The sequence below is a fragment of the Cyprinus carpio genome, chromosome B5 (assembly GCF_018340385.1).
Source record: "Cyprinus carpio isolate SPL01 chromosome B5, ASM1834038v1, whole genome shotgun sequence".
In the NCBI taxonomy this organism is placed as follows: domain Eukaryota; kingdom Metazoa; phylum Chordata; class Actinopteri; order Cypriniformes; family Cyprinidae; genus Cyprinus; species Cyprinus carpio.
In genome coordinates this window covers 37,869,115-37,886,571 of record NC_056601.1, presented here as the reverse complement: position 1 = coordinate 37,886,571, position 17,457 = coordinate 37,869,115, and the positions used below count along the sequence as shown (strand labels likewise).

Here is a 17,457-nt window from a genome sequence, read left to right as displayed (position 1 = left end):
AATCCACGTTTGTAGGCAGTGTGCAGGTCAGAGAGTTTGGTAGGTCCGATCGGCCTACCTGCGTCAATTCGCCCGGCATATTTTGGCGGTTTGGGATCTTGTATCCGGTTTGTATGAATCCGTTCTGCGTGGTTTGCAGGTGGAGGCTGCCAGCTCAGACCTTTAATGCTCTGAGACACAGGAAGAGAAAACAAGCACCTGTGAGATCAGCCTCTAGACATCGGTATGTTAGAGCGGTGGAATATCGGTTTGTAAAGTTCAAAGAACCATTACTAATAAAACGTGACCAAAAACACGCAGTTTGTTGTAAAATACTCTGTTGTTCACAAGATGCATTGTGTAATCAACAAAAATACATTAAAAAAACAGTGTGAAATATTATTCTAATGTAAAAAAACAGCTGTTTTCTGTGTGGAAATCTCTGTTAAAGTGTAATTATTTCTGTGATGTAAAGCGTATTTTGTCCAGCATCATTACTCCAGTCTTCAGTGTCACATGATCTTCAGAAATCATTCTAATATGATGATCTGCTGCTCAAGAAACATTTCTGATTATTATCAGTGTTGAACACAGTTGTGCTGCACAATATTTTTGTGGAAACTGATGCATATTATTTTTCAGGATTCACAGATGAACAGAAAGTTCAAAAGAACAGCATTTATTTGAAATAGAGATCTTTTGAAACATTATGTCTTTCCTGACACTTTGATAAATTTAATGCATTCTTGATGAATAAAAGTATTAATTGCTTTCCAAAGAAAAAAAAAGCATGTTAATTGCTGCTGCTTCTGCTCATTTTTATTACTGTTCAGACCTTTCCAGCCATCTGTATTCTGTATGGATGCTTATTAATTATGCAGGGAAAGGCATTTAATTGTTCAGTAAAGCAGAGGAGGAAATGCATTGATTTGACAAGTTCTTTAGTACCAGCATAACTTACTGACGAGAAACATCTGCGGGTAAACTCAACCTTTACTAACTCCCAAACACAGATTCATTAACCTTCACTAACAGCCCTGAAACAGATATAAACTGCATGGTGCAGGAATGCCATCATACGCTCAGTGGCATCGTGAGTCTGCGCTCGTGCCATCTGCCCGTTAACATGCAAATAAAGCAATTAAAATTCACAGCACACCGCTGCCAACGTGACACGTCCATCCCGCTTCAGCCTCATAACAGCGACCGGCCAATCCTGCGGCCAGCAGCGCTCCTCCGCTCCTGTTCGGCACACACTGCATTCATTAACATTCACTGGCACTCGTTCCTGGGTTTGGAGACTAATCTAAATTGATTACAGCTCATGTGTGTGTGTGTGTGTGTGTGTGTGTGTGTGTGTGTGTGTGTGTGTGTGTGATTATGGCAGTGGTTCAGGATTGTCATTTTGGCCCCATCATGGTGTTAATTATCCTGTGTTATACAGCAAGAATCAACTCAGAACAATGTGTTGCTGCACGGATCTGTGTGTGTGTGTGTGTGTGTGTGTGTGTGTTTTCATGGGCTGATGCAGTTCTATAAATCTGAAATTAATGGGTGGCAGACATATACTGTAGTTTGTCATCAGCATTGCATTCTGAGTCCAAGTAATCAGTGCAATCAATACAAGTGTGTTTTATATCGTCAGCTTCTCTTTGAGATCAGTTACACTTCTGATGGAGCAACAGTTTGGGAGAATCTCACTGAGCTGAGTGTTTAGAAATGCATTCAACTGCTGTGGGTCGTTTTGCATATCTCGTCATTTGCGGTGTTATTCTTAATCGACCGCAATTTTGTGATGATGAGCATAAAGTTTGAAATAAAATAAGGACAATCATAAATAATGATGCTTGCCTAGAAATAAGAATGACTGCCCTTGTGCAATCGGGCTACACTCTGAAATAAAATAAATTGAAGTACACAATAGACAACTTAAATCAAAATCACAAAGTTCACATTGTCGTCTCCTCTAATTGGAGTGGAGAATGTGAAACGTACACAGTCAATGTCTGCCTACTTAATAAAATAAAGCTGAAATAACAATTGTATCTCGATATTGCAGGAATCAGTTTCATATGCGAAAACTTACAAAACATATTAGAACTTGGGTGCTTGGTGCGTGCCAACAGTCCTAATCTGACATGCTTTATACAACAGCAAATACTTATACACATGGCAAAAGACACTCTCTCACCGCCCAAAAGTTCAAGACTACATCTACGACAGGTAGTTCCCAAGGAACGCGTCTGTGTGACGTCCGTCCAGAGCAAGCTACGCGTGATGTGAGCCAGCTGTCTAACCCTCTCCTGTCGTGTTAAAGAGCTCACTATTCATGTGTGTGCGTAACCTTGCTTTAGTACATACAGGAATAGAACAAAAAACTTATAAAGAATTGACATAGCTTAAACAAATTATTAACATAAACAATTCTTAAATGTACATCTGAACGTCTCAAAAGAAAGCTAATTTAAAAAAACATTAATAAATACTCAAAGAGCATGGAAATAATACTAAATATACATACGGATAGGTTAAATTAACAACATATATGTGTATGTTTCTGACCCCTCATGACTTCATGTTGAAGGTCAAACGACGGATCTACAGACATACAGCAGATCGACTCACTTAACAGACTTTAATTCACATCAGATGAAATCTGATCAGACAGATGAAGAGCGTCTGTGCCAGAAACAGCAGAGTCCAGTGGAGAAGCTAAGAGCTCAGAACATCAGAATGCAGAAGAGCGGAGATGATTTACCAACAAAATTGCAAGAACTGCAACCTTTTTTTTTTTTTTTTTTTTTTATATGTTTTTGTTATTTTTTTGTATTGTAATTCTGATACAGTCTCTCACAATTCTGAAAAAAAAATTTAAATCGTGAGTTTTTATGACAATTTTCAGTTTATACTTCAAAATTCTGACTTCATATTGAAGGTCTGTCATTTTTTTTTTTTAATTGCAAGTTTTTATCACAATTAACAAGTTTATATTGCAATTCTGTCGTTACATGTAACAACCAGTCTGTCATTTTTTATTTTTAGAATTGGGAGTTTGTATCACAATTCTTCGTTTAAAGTCTCGCATTGATGTTAAGTATCTTGCAATTCTGATGATTTTTCTTAGAACTGTTTTTGATTTTTAGATGAGGATTGAGCACAATTCTTCTAACAAAATTCTATTGTGATTTTTCGTGAACATAGACAGATACGGACCAAAGTTTATGGGAAACATTACTTTTTAATGCGCTTTTTGAAGAAGTCTCTTCTGCTCATCAGGCCGGCAATTAGCACCGTATGACTCTAAAAATACAGAAAAAAATGTAAATATTGTGATATATTATACAATTTAGAAATAATGTTTTTAAATTTATTATACTGTGAAGATTATCATTTATTTCTGTTATGCAAAGCTTGAATTTTTTTTAAAGCTCATTATCACACTGATCCTTTAGAAAATCATTCCTAATATGTTGATTCATTATCCAAGTTTGGAAACAGTTTTTTCTGCGCATAAATATTTTTTGCAGAACATGTTGCTACTTTTTTTAGGAATACTTTTGATGAAAAAAAGTAAAAAAAAAAAAACGTAAACAAAACAAAGAAAAAAAATGAAAGCTATGTGTTTTAAAATATATATATTTTTTAGGCTATCAATATTACCCTATACGGTCAGTTAATATTGTGGGGTGCACTCATTTTTTATTTTTCTTTTCTTGTTTTTTAAAATAAAAAAAAAAAATCATCATGCTTTTATATATTTCAGCAAGGAGGTGGTAAAAATTGGATAGAAAAGAGAAGTGTGGAAATGAATATTATTATTATTCTTAGACATTTTTTTTTGTTATTTAGAGTAATTAAACTGCAATGTAGACTGTTAACTTTGATGGATAAAATTATTGAGACAGCAGAACTCGTTGTGCGAACACCGTCATAATAAATGTCAGAATATAGAATGATTTCAAATGTGATGGATGATAGTCAATGGAGTGTTACATGGACACTGAAGGCGGATAATGCTGCTGAAAAATTCAGCTGCCCGCTCACAGGAATAAATGATTTTGTTTTAAAGTATATTCAAATAGGAAAACTATTATTGTTTACAGTTGTAATAATATTTCACAATATTACTGTTTTTTTCTGTATTTTGATCAAATAAATGCGGGTAGGCTGTGATGGAGAGAAAGAGATTCTTTCAGAGAAAAAACACATAAAACTAGTAATGTTTCCCAATCTTTTGGTCTGTAATGTGTACCAGTAACAATTACATACATTTTATATTTTACCATAAGCATTATATTAAAACTAAAAAGGTCTTTAATAATAAATATCATGAATCAGCTCTTTTTATTGTCTTATTCCTCTTAGACGTCATCCCCCTTTCTCTCGTCTGTTGTAAAGCACATATTAACTGCGGGTAAAACCGCTCAACTTTATATTCCTCATCACTCTGATTCTTCAGACGAAACGAGCCTCTCGACTGAATCCTAATGGAAGGAAAAGCAAGTTAACGACTCATGAAATCGATAAATATTTAAGATGCTGTCACTGTTGCTGGTGTGGACTCAGATAAAGCGTGCCGTCGCTCTCTGACCTGCCCTCTCTCTCACCTGCTGTATCTGTTTATAGAGGCCATCCGTCTGATTCTGCCATTAATAACCACTAGCTGCGCAAGCAAATGGATTCAGAAATAGACAGTTTAATGTTCCTTGTGAAAAGAAAATGTTTCGTCTGAAAACGAGCGTGGCTGAAATGAGTTGCATCTGTCTCTGCCTCTGCGGCAAGGTGAATTGAGAAGTTGTTTTGAAAAGCTAAAGTTGTGATTATTCAGAGAGCTTTGTAGAACGTCTCAGTCTCACATTTGCATTTCATTGCCTATTTTAATTCTTACGAGATATAGTTGAGTCAGAATCATTAGGTCGGGTACCCTCCCACGCTATCATGATTTTCAAAAGATGGACATTCCCAGTGTTATCTGTGCGAACACACTGTGAAGCGTGAAGTCGCGAGATGTGTGCTAGGGGAGGGCTGCCGGCTGCAATCATCATTTCTGCAGAGCGTCGCAACAGAACTCAGAGTGCATTCTGGGCCTTTGGTGGTCTTTGACGAGCAGAAGTGAAGCGGGACACAATGAAACCCAAACTTCTGTAATAAAACAGTCCCCCCGCTTACGGACACGATCAGACAACGAGGCTCATTACATCTGACGACTGGAGGCGCACACAGCCACACACACACATGCACGCCACTCCCCACACACCATGAACCGTGTGGGAGGACACCACACACACACACACACAAACACCGACCAAACACACAAACACACACACACACACACGCACGCACTCAACACACACTCAACAGACACACTCACAGACCCCCCAAACACAAACAACACACACACCCCACACGACAGAACAACACAACACCCCCCCCCCACACCACCCACACACACAATCACAGAAACACACACACACGCACGTGTGGAGGCCACACACAAACACACACACACAGAGTAAAAGCAATTAAATAATGACCAAAAAAGCAATTATTAAAACAATTTAAGAAAAGAGTTTATTTTAAAATTAAAATTCAAATCAGGAAGGTGAACATAATAGCTAAATCAAAATTATTCATAAACACTAGAATATAATAGTATATAAAAAAATTTATTTCTTTATTTATTTATTTATTATAAAAATAACAGTCAAAATGTCACTTGTGGACTACAGAAAAAATATGAAATATGAAACAAAAAAAATTAAGTACTAACAATGAATTCTATTGCATTAAGCTGAATAAAAATTAAATTAAATAAATGTCTATTTCAAAAATGGCAAAAACAATCATAAAACTCAAATAATATAATTACTAACACTTGGATAAATGAGAATAAAAGGAAGAAATTAAGGCTACATTCAAAATAGTATGATAAATAAATCTATTTACAACATGTCATAGAGTGTTCTAATCCTAAACTGTTTAACAAAAATCGTTAATGTTTAATAAAAAGTGATACTACATTGCATCATATCACTATATGAAAGAATTACAAAATGTATAATGATTGAGACTTAAATATAGAATATAAACTAATTGAGATAATTTTTGGACGCTTGACAGATTTAAATTCTTGTAATGAAAACACTCAGTATTTTAACTATCACAAAAAGGATTTTTTTACTAAATAATCTAATCTAATCTAATCTAACTAATTGACTGTGAAATACGTGTGCGCATTCACATGCTCCTTTGAGTGATGATATGGTCACGCTTGTAATATCCTCTGTGCTCCCGTGTGTGGCTGAACCTTCCGGAATAGATTACATTCATCCTGCAAATCAAATCAGTGCACGAGTGTTCTGACCTCGTGTGTTTTACACAGATTGCCACTGTGGGTATTGAACGCGCCCAATGACATCTGAGGGACACAATCAATCAACAATTCAATCAATCAATCAATCAATCAGAGCAATCAATCCTGTGGAATCAATCCAGTCCTCTACGGTTCTTGCAGAATGACCCAGCTCTCGCATATCATCTGTCGATGTCTGCATGACCTAGAGCACGCATCTCTCATGGAGTTGGAAATATGTGTCCTTGTGTCTGCTCCCGTGCTGGTTTATCAGGCTTTGGCTGATATAACCAAAACCACATATGTGATATGAATTAATGAATCGAAGGCCCTGCTGGTGCATCTTGTCATAACAGCACACACAGTCAACACCAAGCACACAGAGCTCAAATCAGGACTCCAGCTGATCAGTGAAACCGACTTGTTCTGACCAGTCACCTCTTGTTGTTTGTTCATGCATAGGGTAAGCCCTGCCTGTGACTCATGCTCGTGAGATCGAATAACTCGACCAAGACGGACGCACCTCAATGTGAGATGCGTTCTGGGCGGTGAGAAGCGAGCTTGGGCACGGTGGACACACAAAGCACACACCTCCAACAGCCATCTAGGATTTCAACACTAATGTGCACCAAGGAGTCACGATAATGGCCCTGGAGACAGTTAACTAGTTTAGTTGCTAGAGAATATATCTCTCTCCAGCGGACAGCAGCTGTGGACGGATGTTCTTCCCATAGAGGAACACAATCAATCTGTAAATGAGGCTTCAGATAAACAGGCCGTATCTGAGATGCTCTGCAGGTCAGGAGGTTATCTGAAGACTCACTGAATGAATGTGGACTAATAGGACTAACAGTTTGGAGACATTCATGATTAACCTAAAGACTTTATGGTGTGTGTGCTAGTATATGCACATGTGAGCAAGTGTGTGCATGCATGAGTGTGTGTGTGTCTGCATGCTTGTGTGTGTGCATGTGTATACATATGCATGTGTGTGTGTATTTATGTGTGCATGCATATGTGTGTGTGAGTGTGTGCGCATGCATATGGTTGTAAGTGTGTGTGCATGCAAATGTGTGTATGTATGCATTTGTGTGTGCATTGATATGCGTGAGTGTGTGTGTGCATGGATTTTTTACTTGTATGTGCGCATGCATATGGGTGTGTGTGACTGTGAGTGTCAGCATGCAAATGCGTGTATGTATGCATTTTTGTGTGCATTGATATGCAGGTGTGTGTGTGTGCGTGCATATGAGTGTGAGTGTGTGTGCATGCATATGTGTGTGTGCGTGTGCGTGCATATATGTGTGTGTGTGCATTCATATGTGTGTGTGTGTGTGAGTGTGTGCATTCATGTGTGTGCTCAGATATGCATGTGTGTGAGCATACATATGAGTGAGACTGTGCAAGCATATGCGTGTATGTATGCATTTGTGTGTGCATGTGTGTGTGTGTAATTCATGATATGCATGTGTGTGTGAGTGAGTGAGTGAGTGTGAGTTTGAGTGAGTGAGTGAGTGAGTGTGTGTGTGTGTGTGTTTGAGTGTGTGTGGTTGGTGTAGAAGTGCCAACCACGACAATTTCATTAGCGTGACACGAGGGGCCTTTAATTAAGCAGGAAATGGGGAAGAGCCGCAATGGCAAATTGAATTCATCTGCTGCGGCTTAATGGAAGTGCCACGCCATAAATTCCCGCAAGCCTCTTAGAGAAGCACGAAGCTAATGCAAAGAGACACTGCGGCCAATGAGAGAAATACATGCGCGCTTTGTTAAGCTGCGCACACAGACATTGGAGAAAATCACGCCAATACGAGGACAAAGAATCAGAGGAGTGGCATGATGGGAAGTGGAAGGGCGAGTAGGAGAAATGCCGAGGTCGCGCAGCATGTTAAGAAGCTCTGTGCTCGTCTCGCTGTTCTTTAAGAGCCCGTGCTGCATTCCTAGTTACATCAGACATAACCCGTGCTCGATGATGGGATTTTAACGGCTGTGCTGATTCAGCACTGCAGGCTTTTCCATTACTGACAGAGTGACATCACAAAATTACATCACAAAATACACCATTAATTACATATTGCATCAGGCTTAAAAAAATCCATGGTGCTATCGTTCCCCAGTTGTATCCAGGATCTCACAGAACCTCCTTCTCTCTACCACCTCCCAGATCACCATTCAGGCGATAAATAATACTCATCCATAGGCTACAGCCCACTTTATAATTCACAATATATAATAATCTAATTCTCGATCTTAGTGTTATGTGTAAGTCACTTTAGATAAAAGCATCTTTTTTTGCGCCGTGCTCCACCAGTCATTCCTATCCCACTACGTCCATCGACGGACAGAAGATCACGTGTCCGATTCGCACAGCATCCCGAGGCTAGACCCAAGAGAACCTCGCCGAGCGTCACATGTACTAGAAAAATTATTATAACTAAATGATCATGCACATCATCTGCATCCGCGGTCGTCCCGTGGGACACACTCTACAATTATCAGACGACATAGACAGGCTCTATTAAACAATTAAACCGCTGGGTGATTTGATGTATAAGAGCCGGTGTTGAATCTTTGTCAATTACTGCAAAACATAATCTGAGGTTAACACAAAAGTCAATAGACTGATGTTAGACAGCTAATGGAAGGCTGCTGGGAAATATAACCGATTTAGCATTCAACACCGCTGCGGATTGAGCTGCTGCAAACCCCCAGTGTGCCTCAGGGACAGAGAAAAACACGAGAGATGAACGGCATACAGCTTTAACATCAGAAAACTTCAGCTACATCAGCTCCAGCAGATTCAGACGAAGCACAGATCAGGACAGACATTTATTTTATTATTTTGTTTTATTTTATTTCATTGCATTCTTTTTTTTTTATTATTTATTTATTTATTCAAATTAAAGTGCACACAGCTTCTCCTGGACAAATCTGATGCAGCAATAGCAGAATATATTGTGACAAATTGAGCCAAGATGGTGACTATGAATAAATATATTCATTTTCTGATCAGGAAGGCGTGTGTGTGTGTGTGTGAGTGTGTGTGTTTCTCTCAAGGGACTCTAATTGAATTGGAGGGAAGATCCCGGCTGCTTCTCAAATGCAGATGCAGTGGAGCTGCAAACAAATCAAACGTGTCTCAAATGTCTCATGTCAGCCTGTCAGAGTTGAGTGACACGCCGTGAAATTGATTGACGCTTCAGATGTGACGGCCTGAATATTACTGCCACATCAAAGCCGTCATTAGTGTGTGGTTAACTGGATGGCTTGTGGAAACATCTTCTGAACACTGTGACCTGATTGCAGTTGTGAATCATGTGTTTATTCCAGGTTCAGTGCTGAAGGTCCAGTCTTACCGTCTGAGAGCGTGGTGATGAGCGTGTCTGTATCGGAGAGGCCGGGCCCGTGCCGATTGACCGCCAGCACTTGTAACGAATACTCTGTGAACTTCTTCAGTCCCTCCATCCTGTAGCTCTGACCCACCACCTCCACGTTCTGACCAATAAAGAGAAAGAAACACCACAGCCAGACCACATTATGCTAATGAGTCTTCGTAAGGCCCCGTCCTACAGACGTCACCGACCAATCACCAGCACTCACCAGTCAGGCTTCTGTAATAATGTATCGTTAGAATTTCTAATTCTATCTTTCCTAATGTGAGATTGAACCAGGTCAGACTTCTGTAATAATACTACTAAACTGCCTTTTAAAGACATAATAATCAGTGGTGGCCAAAATGATTAGAACACTAGTATTTTCAGCAGCTAAAAATGGTTTGAAGTTAGTTATTTCTATCTTTTGCTGTAGTGTGTCAGTAGGAAATATCGGTTTACATTTAATTTTACCATTAATTGCTATAATTCAGTGAGGTTTTTGAGCTCCACACAGAGATGTCTGGACTGACATGAAGAAACAGAACAAACTGAGACAGACTCAATCCAGAAGAACTGTGTCTCCGAGACGCTTCAAGAAACCTTCCTGCAAAGCTCCTGAGAGAACTCTGCTCAAATGCACCGAGTGCAAAAGCTGCTTTAAACACAAAGGATGCTCCACCAAATGCTGATTTCATTTAGTTCATAGAAGTTAACTGATAAAGAAAACATTTTGATTAGATTACTGTAACTCATTTTGGCCAGCACTGTATTTATCAATGAATTCAGACTGTTTCAGTGTTTGTTAATCAGGTGGACTCTGACCTGCTCTTTTCCGGTGGACGTCTCGGTCCACAGCAGTCTGTAGCTCTGGATGGGGCCGCTGGCGTGGGACGGAGGATCCCAGGATGCTTGGATGGAGGTTGGAGACGCAGCTTCTGCCCGCAGGTTCTCCACTGGACCAGGAACCAGAACTACACCAACAATCACATCAGGATTGAACAGATGAGAAACTCAGAAACACATCAGCAGACCAGGAACACTGCCTCTTCGTGGGTTTGGATGTAATGCAAAAATGTTGTTCATTCATTTGCTGATATGGCTGCTGGGTATTTTTTTTTTGAGTGAGGTTTTAATTATATTTAATTTTAGTTTAGTTTGATTTTGCTGATATTGGTATTGGTGTGTTTATCTAAGCTTTGTTACAGTTAACACATTTTGTACTTAAATTTGGGAAAAAAAAAAAAGAAAAAAAAAAAAAAAAAAAAAAAAAAAAACGAAGAAAAAAAAAAAAAAAAAAAAAAAAAAAAAAAAAAAAAAAAAAAAAAAATAAAAAAAAAAAAAAAAAAAAAAAGAAAAAAAAAAAAAAAAAAAAAAAAAAAAAAGAAAAAAAAAAAAAAAAAAAAAAAAAAAAAAAAAAAAAAAAAAAAAAAAAAAAAAAAAAAAAACTGTTACACTTTATTTAATGTGGTCCTGTTACAGTCTAAATCATGATTTAAGTACTCGAAGTAATATTAATGAATCTACATGTACTACTATATGTTATGTTAGGACTAGGGTTTGTGCGTCAAGGGTTTACTTGCATGTAAGTATGCATTATATTTATTGTTATGATAATGGTAAGTGTAAGTGCAGTTAACCATCGTAACCTTACAAAATAAAGTGCTTTTAGATTTTGATTAATTTAGAAAAAAAAAAAAAAAAAAACTATATCTAGATTAATATTTTAACAATAATTATAAAAAAAGGGAAAAGAAAAAAAAAAAAAAAAAAAAGGAAAAAGAAAAAGAAAAAAAAAAAGGCAAAACAAACCAACCAAAAAGACTTTTAAACTTATAAAATTGACAAAAAAAAAAAAAACAAAAAAAAAAAAAAAAAAACACAAAAAAAAAAAAACAAAAAAAAAAAAAAAAAAAAAAAAAAAAAAAAAACAAAAAAAAAAAAAAAAAAAAAAAAAAAAAAAAAAAAAAAAAAAAAAAAAAAAAAAAAAAAAAAAAAAAAAAAAAAAAAAAAAAAAAAAAAAAAAAAAAAAAAAAAAAAAAAAAAAAAAAAATAAAAAAAAAAAAAAAAAAAAAAAAAAAAAAAAAAAAAAAAAAAAAAAAAAAAAAAAAAAAAAAAAAAAAAAAAAAAAAAAAAAAAAAAAACAAAAAAAAAAAAAAAAAAAAAACATACTGATTGATCTGAAACCTTCAAAAAAAAAAAAACAAAAAAAAAAAGAAAAAAAAAAAAAAACAGAAATATAAAAATAAAAGTACTTTTTTTAAACATTTGATTTAACTTTGAAAAACTACTGATAAACGTTTTATTTTTACTTTTATTAAATAGTTTTGGTTGGTGTGGTTGGTTTTTTTTGTTGTTTTAGTCATTTTTTATTTTATATTTTATCTATTCTTTTTTTACTATGCCTCATATAATTTTAAGTTCCAGCTTTTTTCATTTTTTTTTTTTTTTTTTTTTTGATTTTATTTTGAAACTTATTTACGAGACCACCACTCAACCCGTAAACTGTACCCCCCTGCCGCATTTGGATGTCTATTGTAGTATTGTATTTATATATAATGCCCAACTGTAGCTGAAATAATAAAAATCCGTTTATTATACGTTTTTTTTATTATGGATTTTATGTATGTTATGTATATATTTATTTATCTATTAGTTATTGAGTTAGTGATTTTTTATGTTTTCAGTTCAGTACAATAATCCCTGTTTACGATACTGATACACATGAGAGAGGGTCGCCGGGCTGCGGTGAGGATAACATGATAACACATCATTGTGTGCAAGCGGGTCTTTCTGTATGCAGATGGAGGCTCTACATTTACACATCATTATTCATATTTCCAGAGCTGGATAGTGGTGTTTTTTCTTTCTGGCTGTTGGTGCGAGAAAGAGCTGCAGTCTGGACAGGGGAAAAGGTCAGGCGGGGCCTCACTGGCCTCTCAAATCTCAGCACCCACTCACCATTAATTAGACACGTGTTACTTTTGTTAAACAGAGCCGAGTGAGCATTTTAGGGTCGTCACCCCCCCCCTCCACCCAGTTGAGTGTGTCTGGTGCGTTTGGTGTGTGTGGTGTTGTGATAATATACATGAAATCTTTTTCACGCTGCTACTGGTGTGTGTCCTTCAGGAGGAAAAACAGAGCCATTAGGGCATGTTCAACCATTCTGAACAGGGACCGGCTGGCAATTACAGAGATCTGCACGCATCATCACAATCCGCAAACACCCGAGACTTTCAGTCCTCTCAGAGGTGACTGAGGCGTCTTCACAAGTTCTCCAGGCATTACATATTTGGGTGTATTATATTTGCGAGTTCAGTCACGACTCTTGCAGCACTCGGGTTTGCCTGTTGGACAGTGGATTGGACTCTGAGCTCCTCTCCGGGGGGCCCTGCCTGCTCGCTTTTGTTATTTTTACGCCCCCACCCTGAGGATCGGGGTAAGTGGGTGGTGGTACGGGGGGTAGGGTAGTGTGGGGTAGCGGAGTGGGGTGGGTTTGTCGGGGTCAAAGGCCCCCTCGGGTCTGAGGATTACTGACCGTTCCTTCAGAGCTGCAGACTCTCGGCCCTCCGTCACAGGTTCACCGCGGCGCTCCCTGACAAACACACACACCACATCAAGCGTTTGAACCTGTCCTCATCAAACAACTTTATGTTCAATTTAGTGAGCACCTAATCCAGATCTTTAGACATCTAATGTGACAGCATTGAAGCATTAGTAAGCACACTTTGCTCATCTCTAAACATTATATGTTGGCTAATTTTGTTCATCTTTTAAATTTATTTTCAGTGAGGAAGAGAATAATGGCCTTCTTCTTCTAACTCTGCTTTTACTGTTTGAGTCCTGGTAACTGTTAATTAATGAACACCAAACCTAACAGCAGTAACACATTGCACAACAAGAGTTTTTCGGTTTGTTTGTGTTTATTTCAATGCGGTTAACATGGTTAGCATTTAACCCATTACAACAAGGTCTCGTTTTTTTTTGTTTTTTTGTAGTTGGATGCAAGACTCAGGTTTTAGTATTACAGCAACCACCTAGCCCCATTTACCCAGCAATGAAAACAAGCAATAAAGAATATATATTATGAATAGCATTATAAATATTGTATAAATTGGGTTTGGTTAATTAAAAACACTACAACACCCGCTACCTATCAGCCTCACACAAACTGCACTGACTAATTGCTTTCTAAACCCCCCGATACCAACTCTTCATCCACAACTTTAACATATACACGTAGATCAGTGGGTTTCATATCTGTCAGTCACTGCTTTGTCTCAGGCAGCTGGAGCATGACTCACACCTGTAACCCCCGCGTGGCATGCCTCCTCAGAATCTCAAACATACACAGATGGATGATTTATGAGGAGGTCAATCGATATAGGCTTTTTTTCTCTGGTTCGATTGCCGAAGAATGTTGCAGGAAAATTAGATGCGATTTTTTTATTTTTTTGGGCCTATATGTTTTGGCGATTTTTTCTCCCTTCATCCTCATAAAAGAGAGTTTGAGTGGGTAATGATTATTGCTGGGTGTTTTTAAAAGACCAGTAATTCCGTAGTTAGGAGAACTAATTTCATAGAGTAATAATACATAGCTCAAAACTTAAGCACCCTCTCAAAAACAGTTTTTGAAGCATGCTTGTTTGTTTATGTTTGTTGACACACCAGTTGTTTTTGAAATACAAGAATTGATTCTATGATTGTTCACGGGACAATTTTCATGAGGGCGAGAAAGTTAAACATGCACGGTCTTTTAGCCAGCCCAGAAGGTTCATCCTGAGGTCGAACGTGTTTCTGCTTTCACATGCAAATGAATCCTTGTTGCACTTATGAATATGATTACTTTCCGGCAATCAATTCTAGTAGGGGGTTAAAAAACATGTAATTATGTCAGAAATGGCCCGTTTTTCCCTTGTCATTGCTAGCTGAAGCTGTGTGTCTCATGCAGCCAGAGGGAGAGAGATTATACTGTATGGCTTCAACCCCAAAAAAATGCTTTTAGCTGCCCGCAGATGTGCCTGTCTAATAAATCGGCCCCTAATTTGCCGCACGCGCAAATCAGCGAATGAGATTAATTAAAAATTGGTCAAAAAATTGTCCAATGTACCGGCTGGCAACCAATTGGTCGACCTCTAGATGTGATGGGCTCTGGCTGCAGAGCAAGGTTGGAATCACATCCAAGCAAGTTCTGCCTCTCGTTCCTTTCTTCCTGGAGGTTGCATGAGGAGGTGGTGGACACGACGTCAGGCCGGCCCCCTTTATTTTACGGGCCCGAAGAGGAAGACGTCCCAATCTCCTCATCCTCATCCTCACTACTTCTGATGGGGATATGCGGTACTAGGCGGAGTATCGTGGGGGACACCATTCCCCCCAGATGTGAGAGGAGACGAGAGTGGTTACAGTGCACTGTGCCTGCACAAAACAAAACACCCAACCCATGGCAGAACAGAAAAAATCGCGCGTGGTCTCCCATTCAAAAAGCCTGTGAGCTGGCGGCAGGGTCTTCGCTGTCAAAGGGCTTACAGTTGTTTGGGTGCAGGCCAGGCGCCCTCTGCCTGTGCATGACGTGGGGCTATCATGCAGGCTCCACCAAAAACCACCCAAGCCACTAACTCTAAAAAGTATACCAACCCCCCCGGGTTGATGCAGGAAACTGCACACAATAAGGACTGACTTCTGCTCTACGGCCGCGAATTTGGAAAAGTCATGTTGGCACGGTCAGCTCAGGAAGGGCTTGGGCTCCAAAAGCAGTGCTATCTCTGGGTTCACCTGTTCGAGCTGAGAAGACTGGCTGACCCAAACAGTATGTTTTTCGCGATGCCCGTCCTTTATCCCAGTGCTGACCTGTCAGCCAACACGTTATTGCGGACTTTGGGCCCAGCAGTTCCTCAGCAAGTCTACAGAAGCAGACGAGGGCCCAATTCAACAACATACTGCATTGGAGTGATCTTTACACCTGCCACATGTGCTGAGGGGGGGGGGGGGGGGGGGTGGGGGGACACTCATGAGAGCCAGCCCACATCGAGGCCTCTCTCGCAAGGCGTGCAGCGCCCACCGGTTTGTTCCAGACCAGCCGCTAAGTCCTCAAGGAAAGAACGGCAAGCGGCCCTGACACAGGCAAACCCGGAGATGTGGGTGACTGCTCTTTTGTTAGGAGATGTCGAGGATTAGCGCACGACATCTTCCCGGAAGAGGGCACAGGTGGAGATCCTGTTCTCCCTTTTCTTTTTTTTTCCGCTGCAGACTTCACATCCAGCAGTAGCACAACTTCGGATTAAAGAGCAGTTTCCATTTGATCCAGGGTTATCAGACTCTGCACCAGAACCCGGCCTGGCGTGTGCATACGTGTGCTGTTGACACATTTCTTGTGCGAACCCGAGCACAAGGCGTACCCTAACTTACGTCAGCCTCCCTATAGGTCCAGGTAGCCACATGAGATACGACAGTCTCAGGTGCACTCTGGAATTCCACAACGCCGTCGTGCCACGCGCATGTCTTCGATCCTGCCCCGCTCCATCCTGGTGACCCTTCCAGCCTCGGTGTGTGAGTCAGGATTTCGGTACCGGGATGCTGACGGCCTCCTGCCCCATCCCGCGGTCGAGAGAGCCTTGGTAGCTGCGTAGATATCGCGCGCTACCCAACCTCGCTCCTGCGCAGCCCTTGTGCTGGCGCGTATACGACCCCGATGGGGGACCCACGACACTTCACACACGAAGTGCAACCAGACCTTATGGTGGACCGATTCTCTTATACTCCCAGGGCCTGCGCCAAGGTGACCCTCCCCAGACAGTTGGTTCAGTGGGTGTCCTCGAGACTTTGGTGGCAGCCCGAGGCGCCCCTGTCCTGTCGAGCGAGACCTGACTGAGTCATTACCTGTTGGGGGCTAGAGAGGATTGTATGACACTAAAGGCGCGCCTGTGGCATCCAGTTGAGATGCAGTCCCGAAGTATGGTTCTGATAGTCCTTAACTCATCTGTACCCAAACAAAGGCTGATGGCCTTCGGCCGTCGATACCCTGGCGTCATGGCGGATTGTGAAAATTCAGGGCCCTTTTGAAAGCTTCTGGTTAAGATGTTGATGTAGACATGCATACATCATGCTGCATTCAACCTAAGGATCGTGTGTTGCAGCTATTTGACCCGAAGGACGCTTCACCCTCAAGGTGTCTACCGATCCCTTCGTCGACACCTTCTCCATTCCTAAGGGTTTGCGTTTGGAGGGAATTAGTGCCATTGGCAGTACAAGGGCTCTTGTCCCCCCCCATGTCTTTTATGAGAGGTCCACCGGGGAGGGGTGCCCTTACCCGGTATAGGGAAGGCAGCATCAGGCGATCCTCAGGATCAATGGTCCCGACGGTCGTGAGAAACATTTTGTGGTGTGCGATCAAGCCAGAGCTCGCGCAAGGAGAGTCGCTGGTGGATTGCTCCTCCGTCACATCAGCCAGTTACCTGTGCCGTTTGGATCAAACTGGGAAAGATTTGCTAGGCTCTCTCCCCGTGCAGAGAAACTCTTTTCTTTGTATGGAGTTAGACTCTGTGTGTATGATGGCCAAGTCTCACCACTGAGTGTGCCAAGTCAGTTCTGAACTGCCCTGAGTTTCCTTAGTGTAGTGGAGGACGGTGGGTACCGCTGAAACCATTTTTCAAGAGGCTCCTTGGGCATATGGACATCCGCCAGCCAAAAAAAAAAACAGTCGCCCCGGCTCGAGATTTGCTTCATATGAGGCCATTTTCAGCTCTGGTTACACTCCTGAGT

General features: G+C 40.1%; 1 protein-coding gene across 1 annotated transcript; it reads right to left on the bottom strand.

Annotated features, from left to right (window-relative positions):
- Window positions 1–9,068: 9,068 nt before the first annotated feature.
- Window positions 9,069–15,265, bottom strand: LOC122137407 (netrin receptor DCC-like). The gene is made up of 4 exons (XM_042723486.1): window positions 15,226–15,265; window positions 14,974–15,114; window positions 10,525–10,673; window positions 9,069–9,823 (listed from the first exon to the last, which is right to left on the bottom strand). The coding sequence occupies exons 1-4, from the start codon at window positions 15,263–15,265 to the stop codon at window positions 9,650–9,652; spliced, it is 504 nt and encodes a 167-aa protein (XP_042579420.1). The 3' UTR covers window positions 9,069–9,649.
- Between the last annotated feature and the right edge of the window lie 2,192 nt (window positions 15,266–17,457).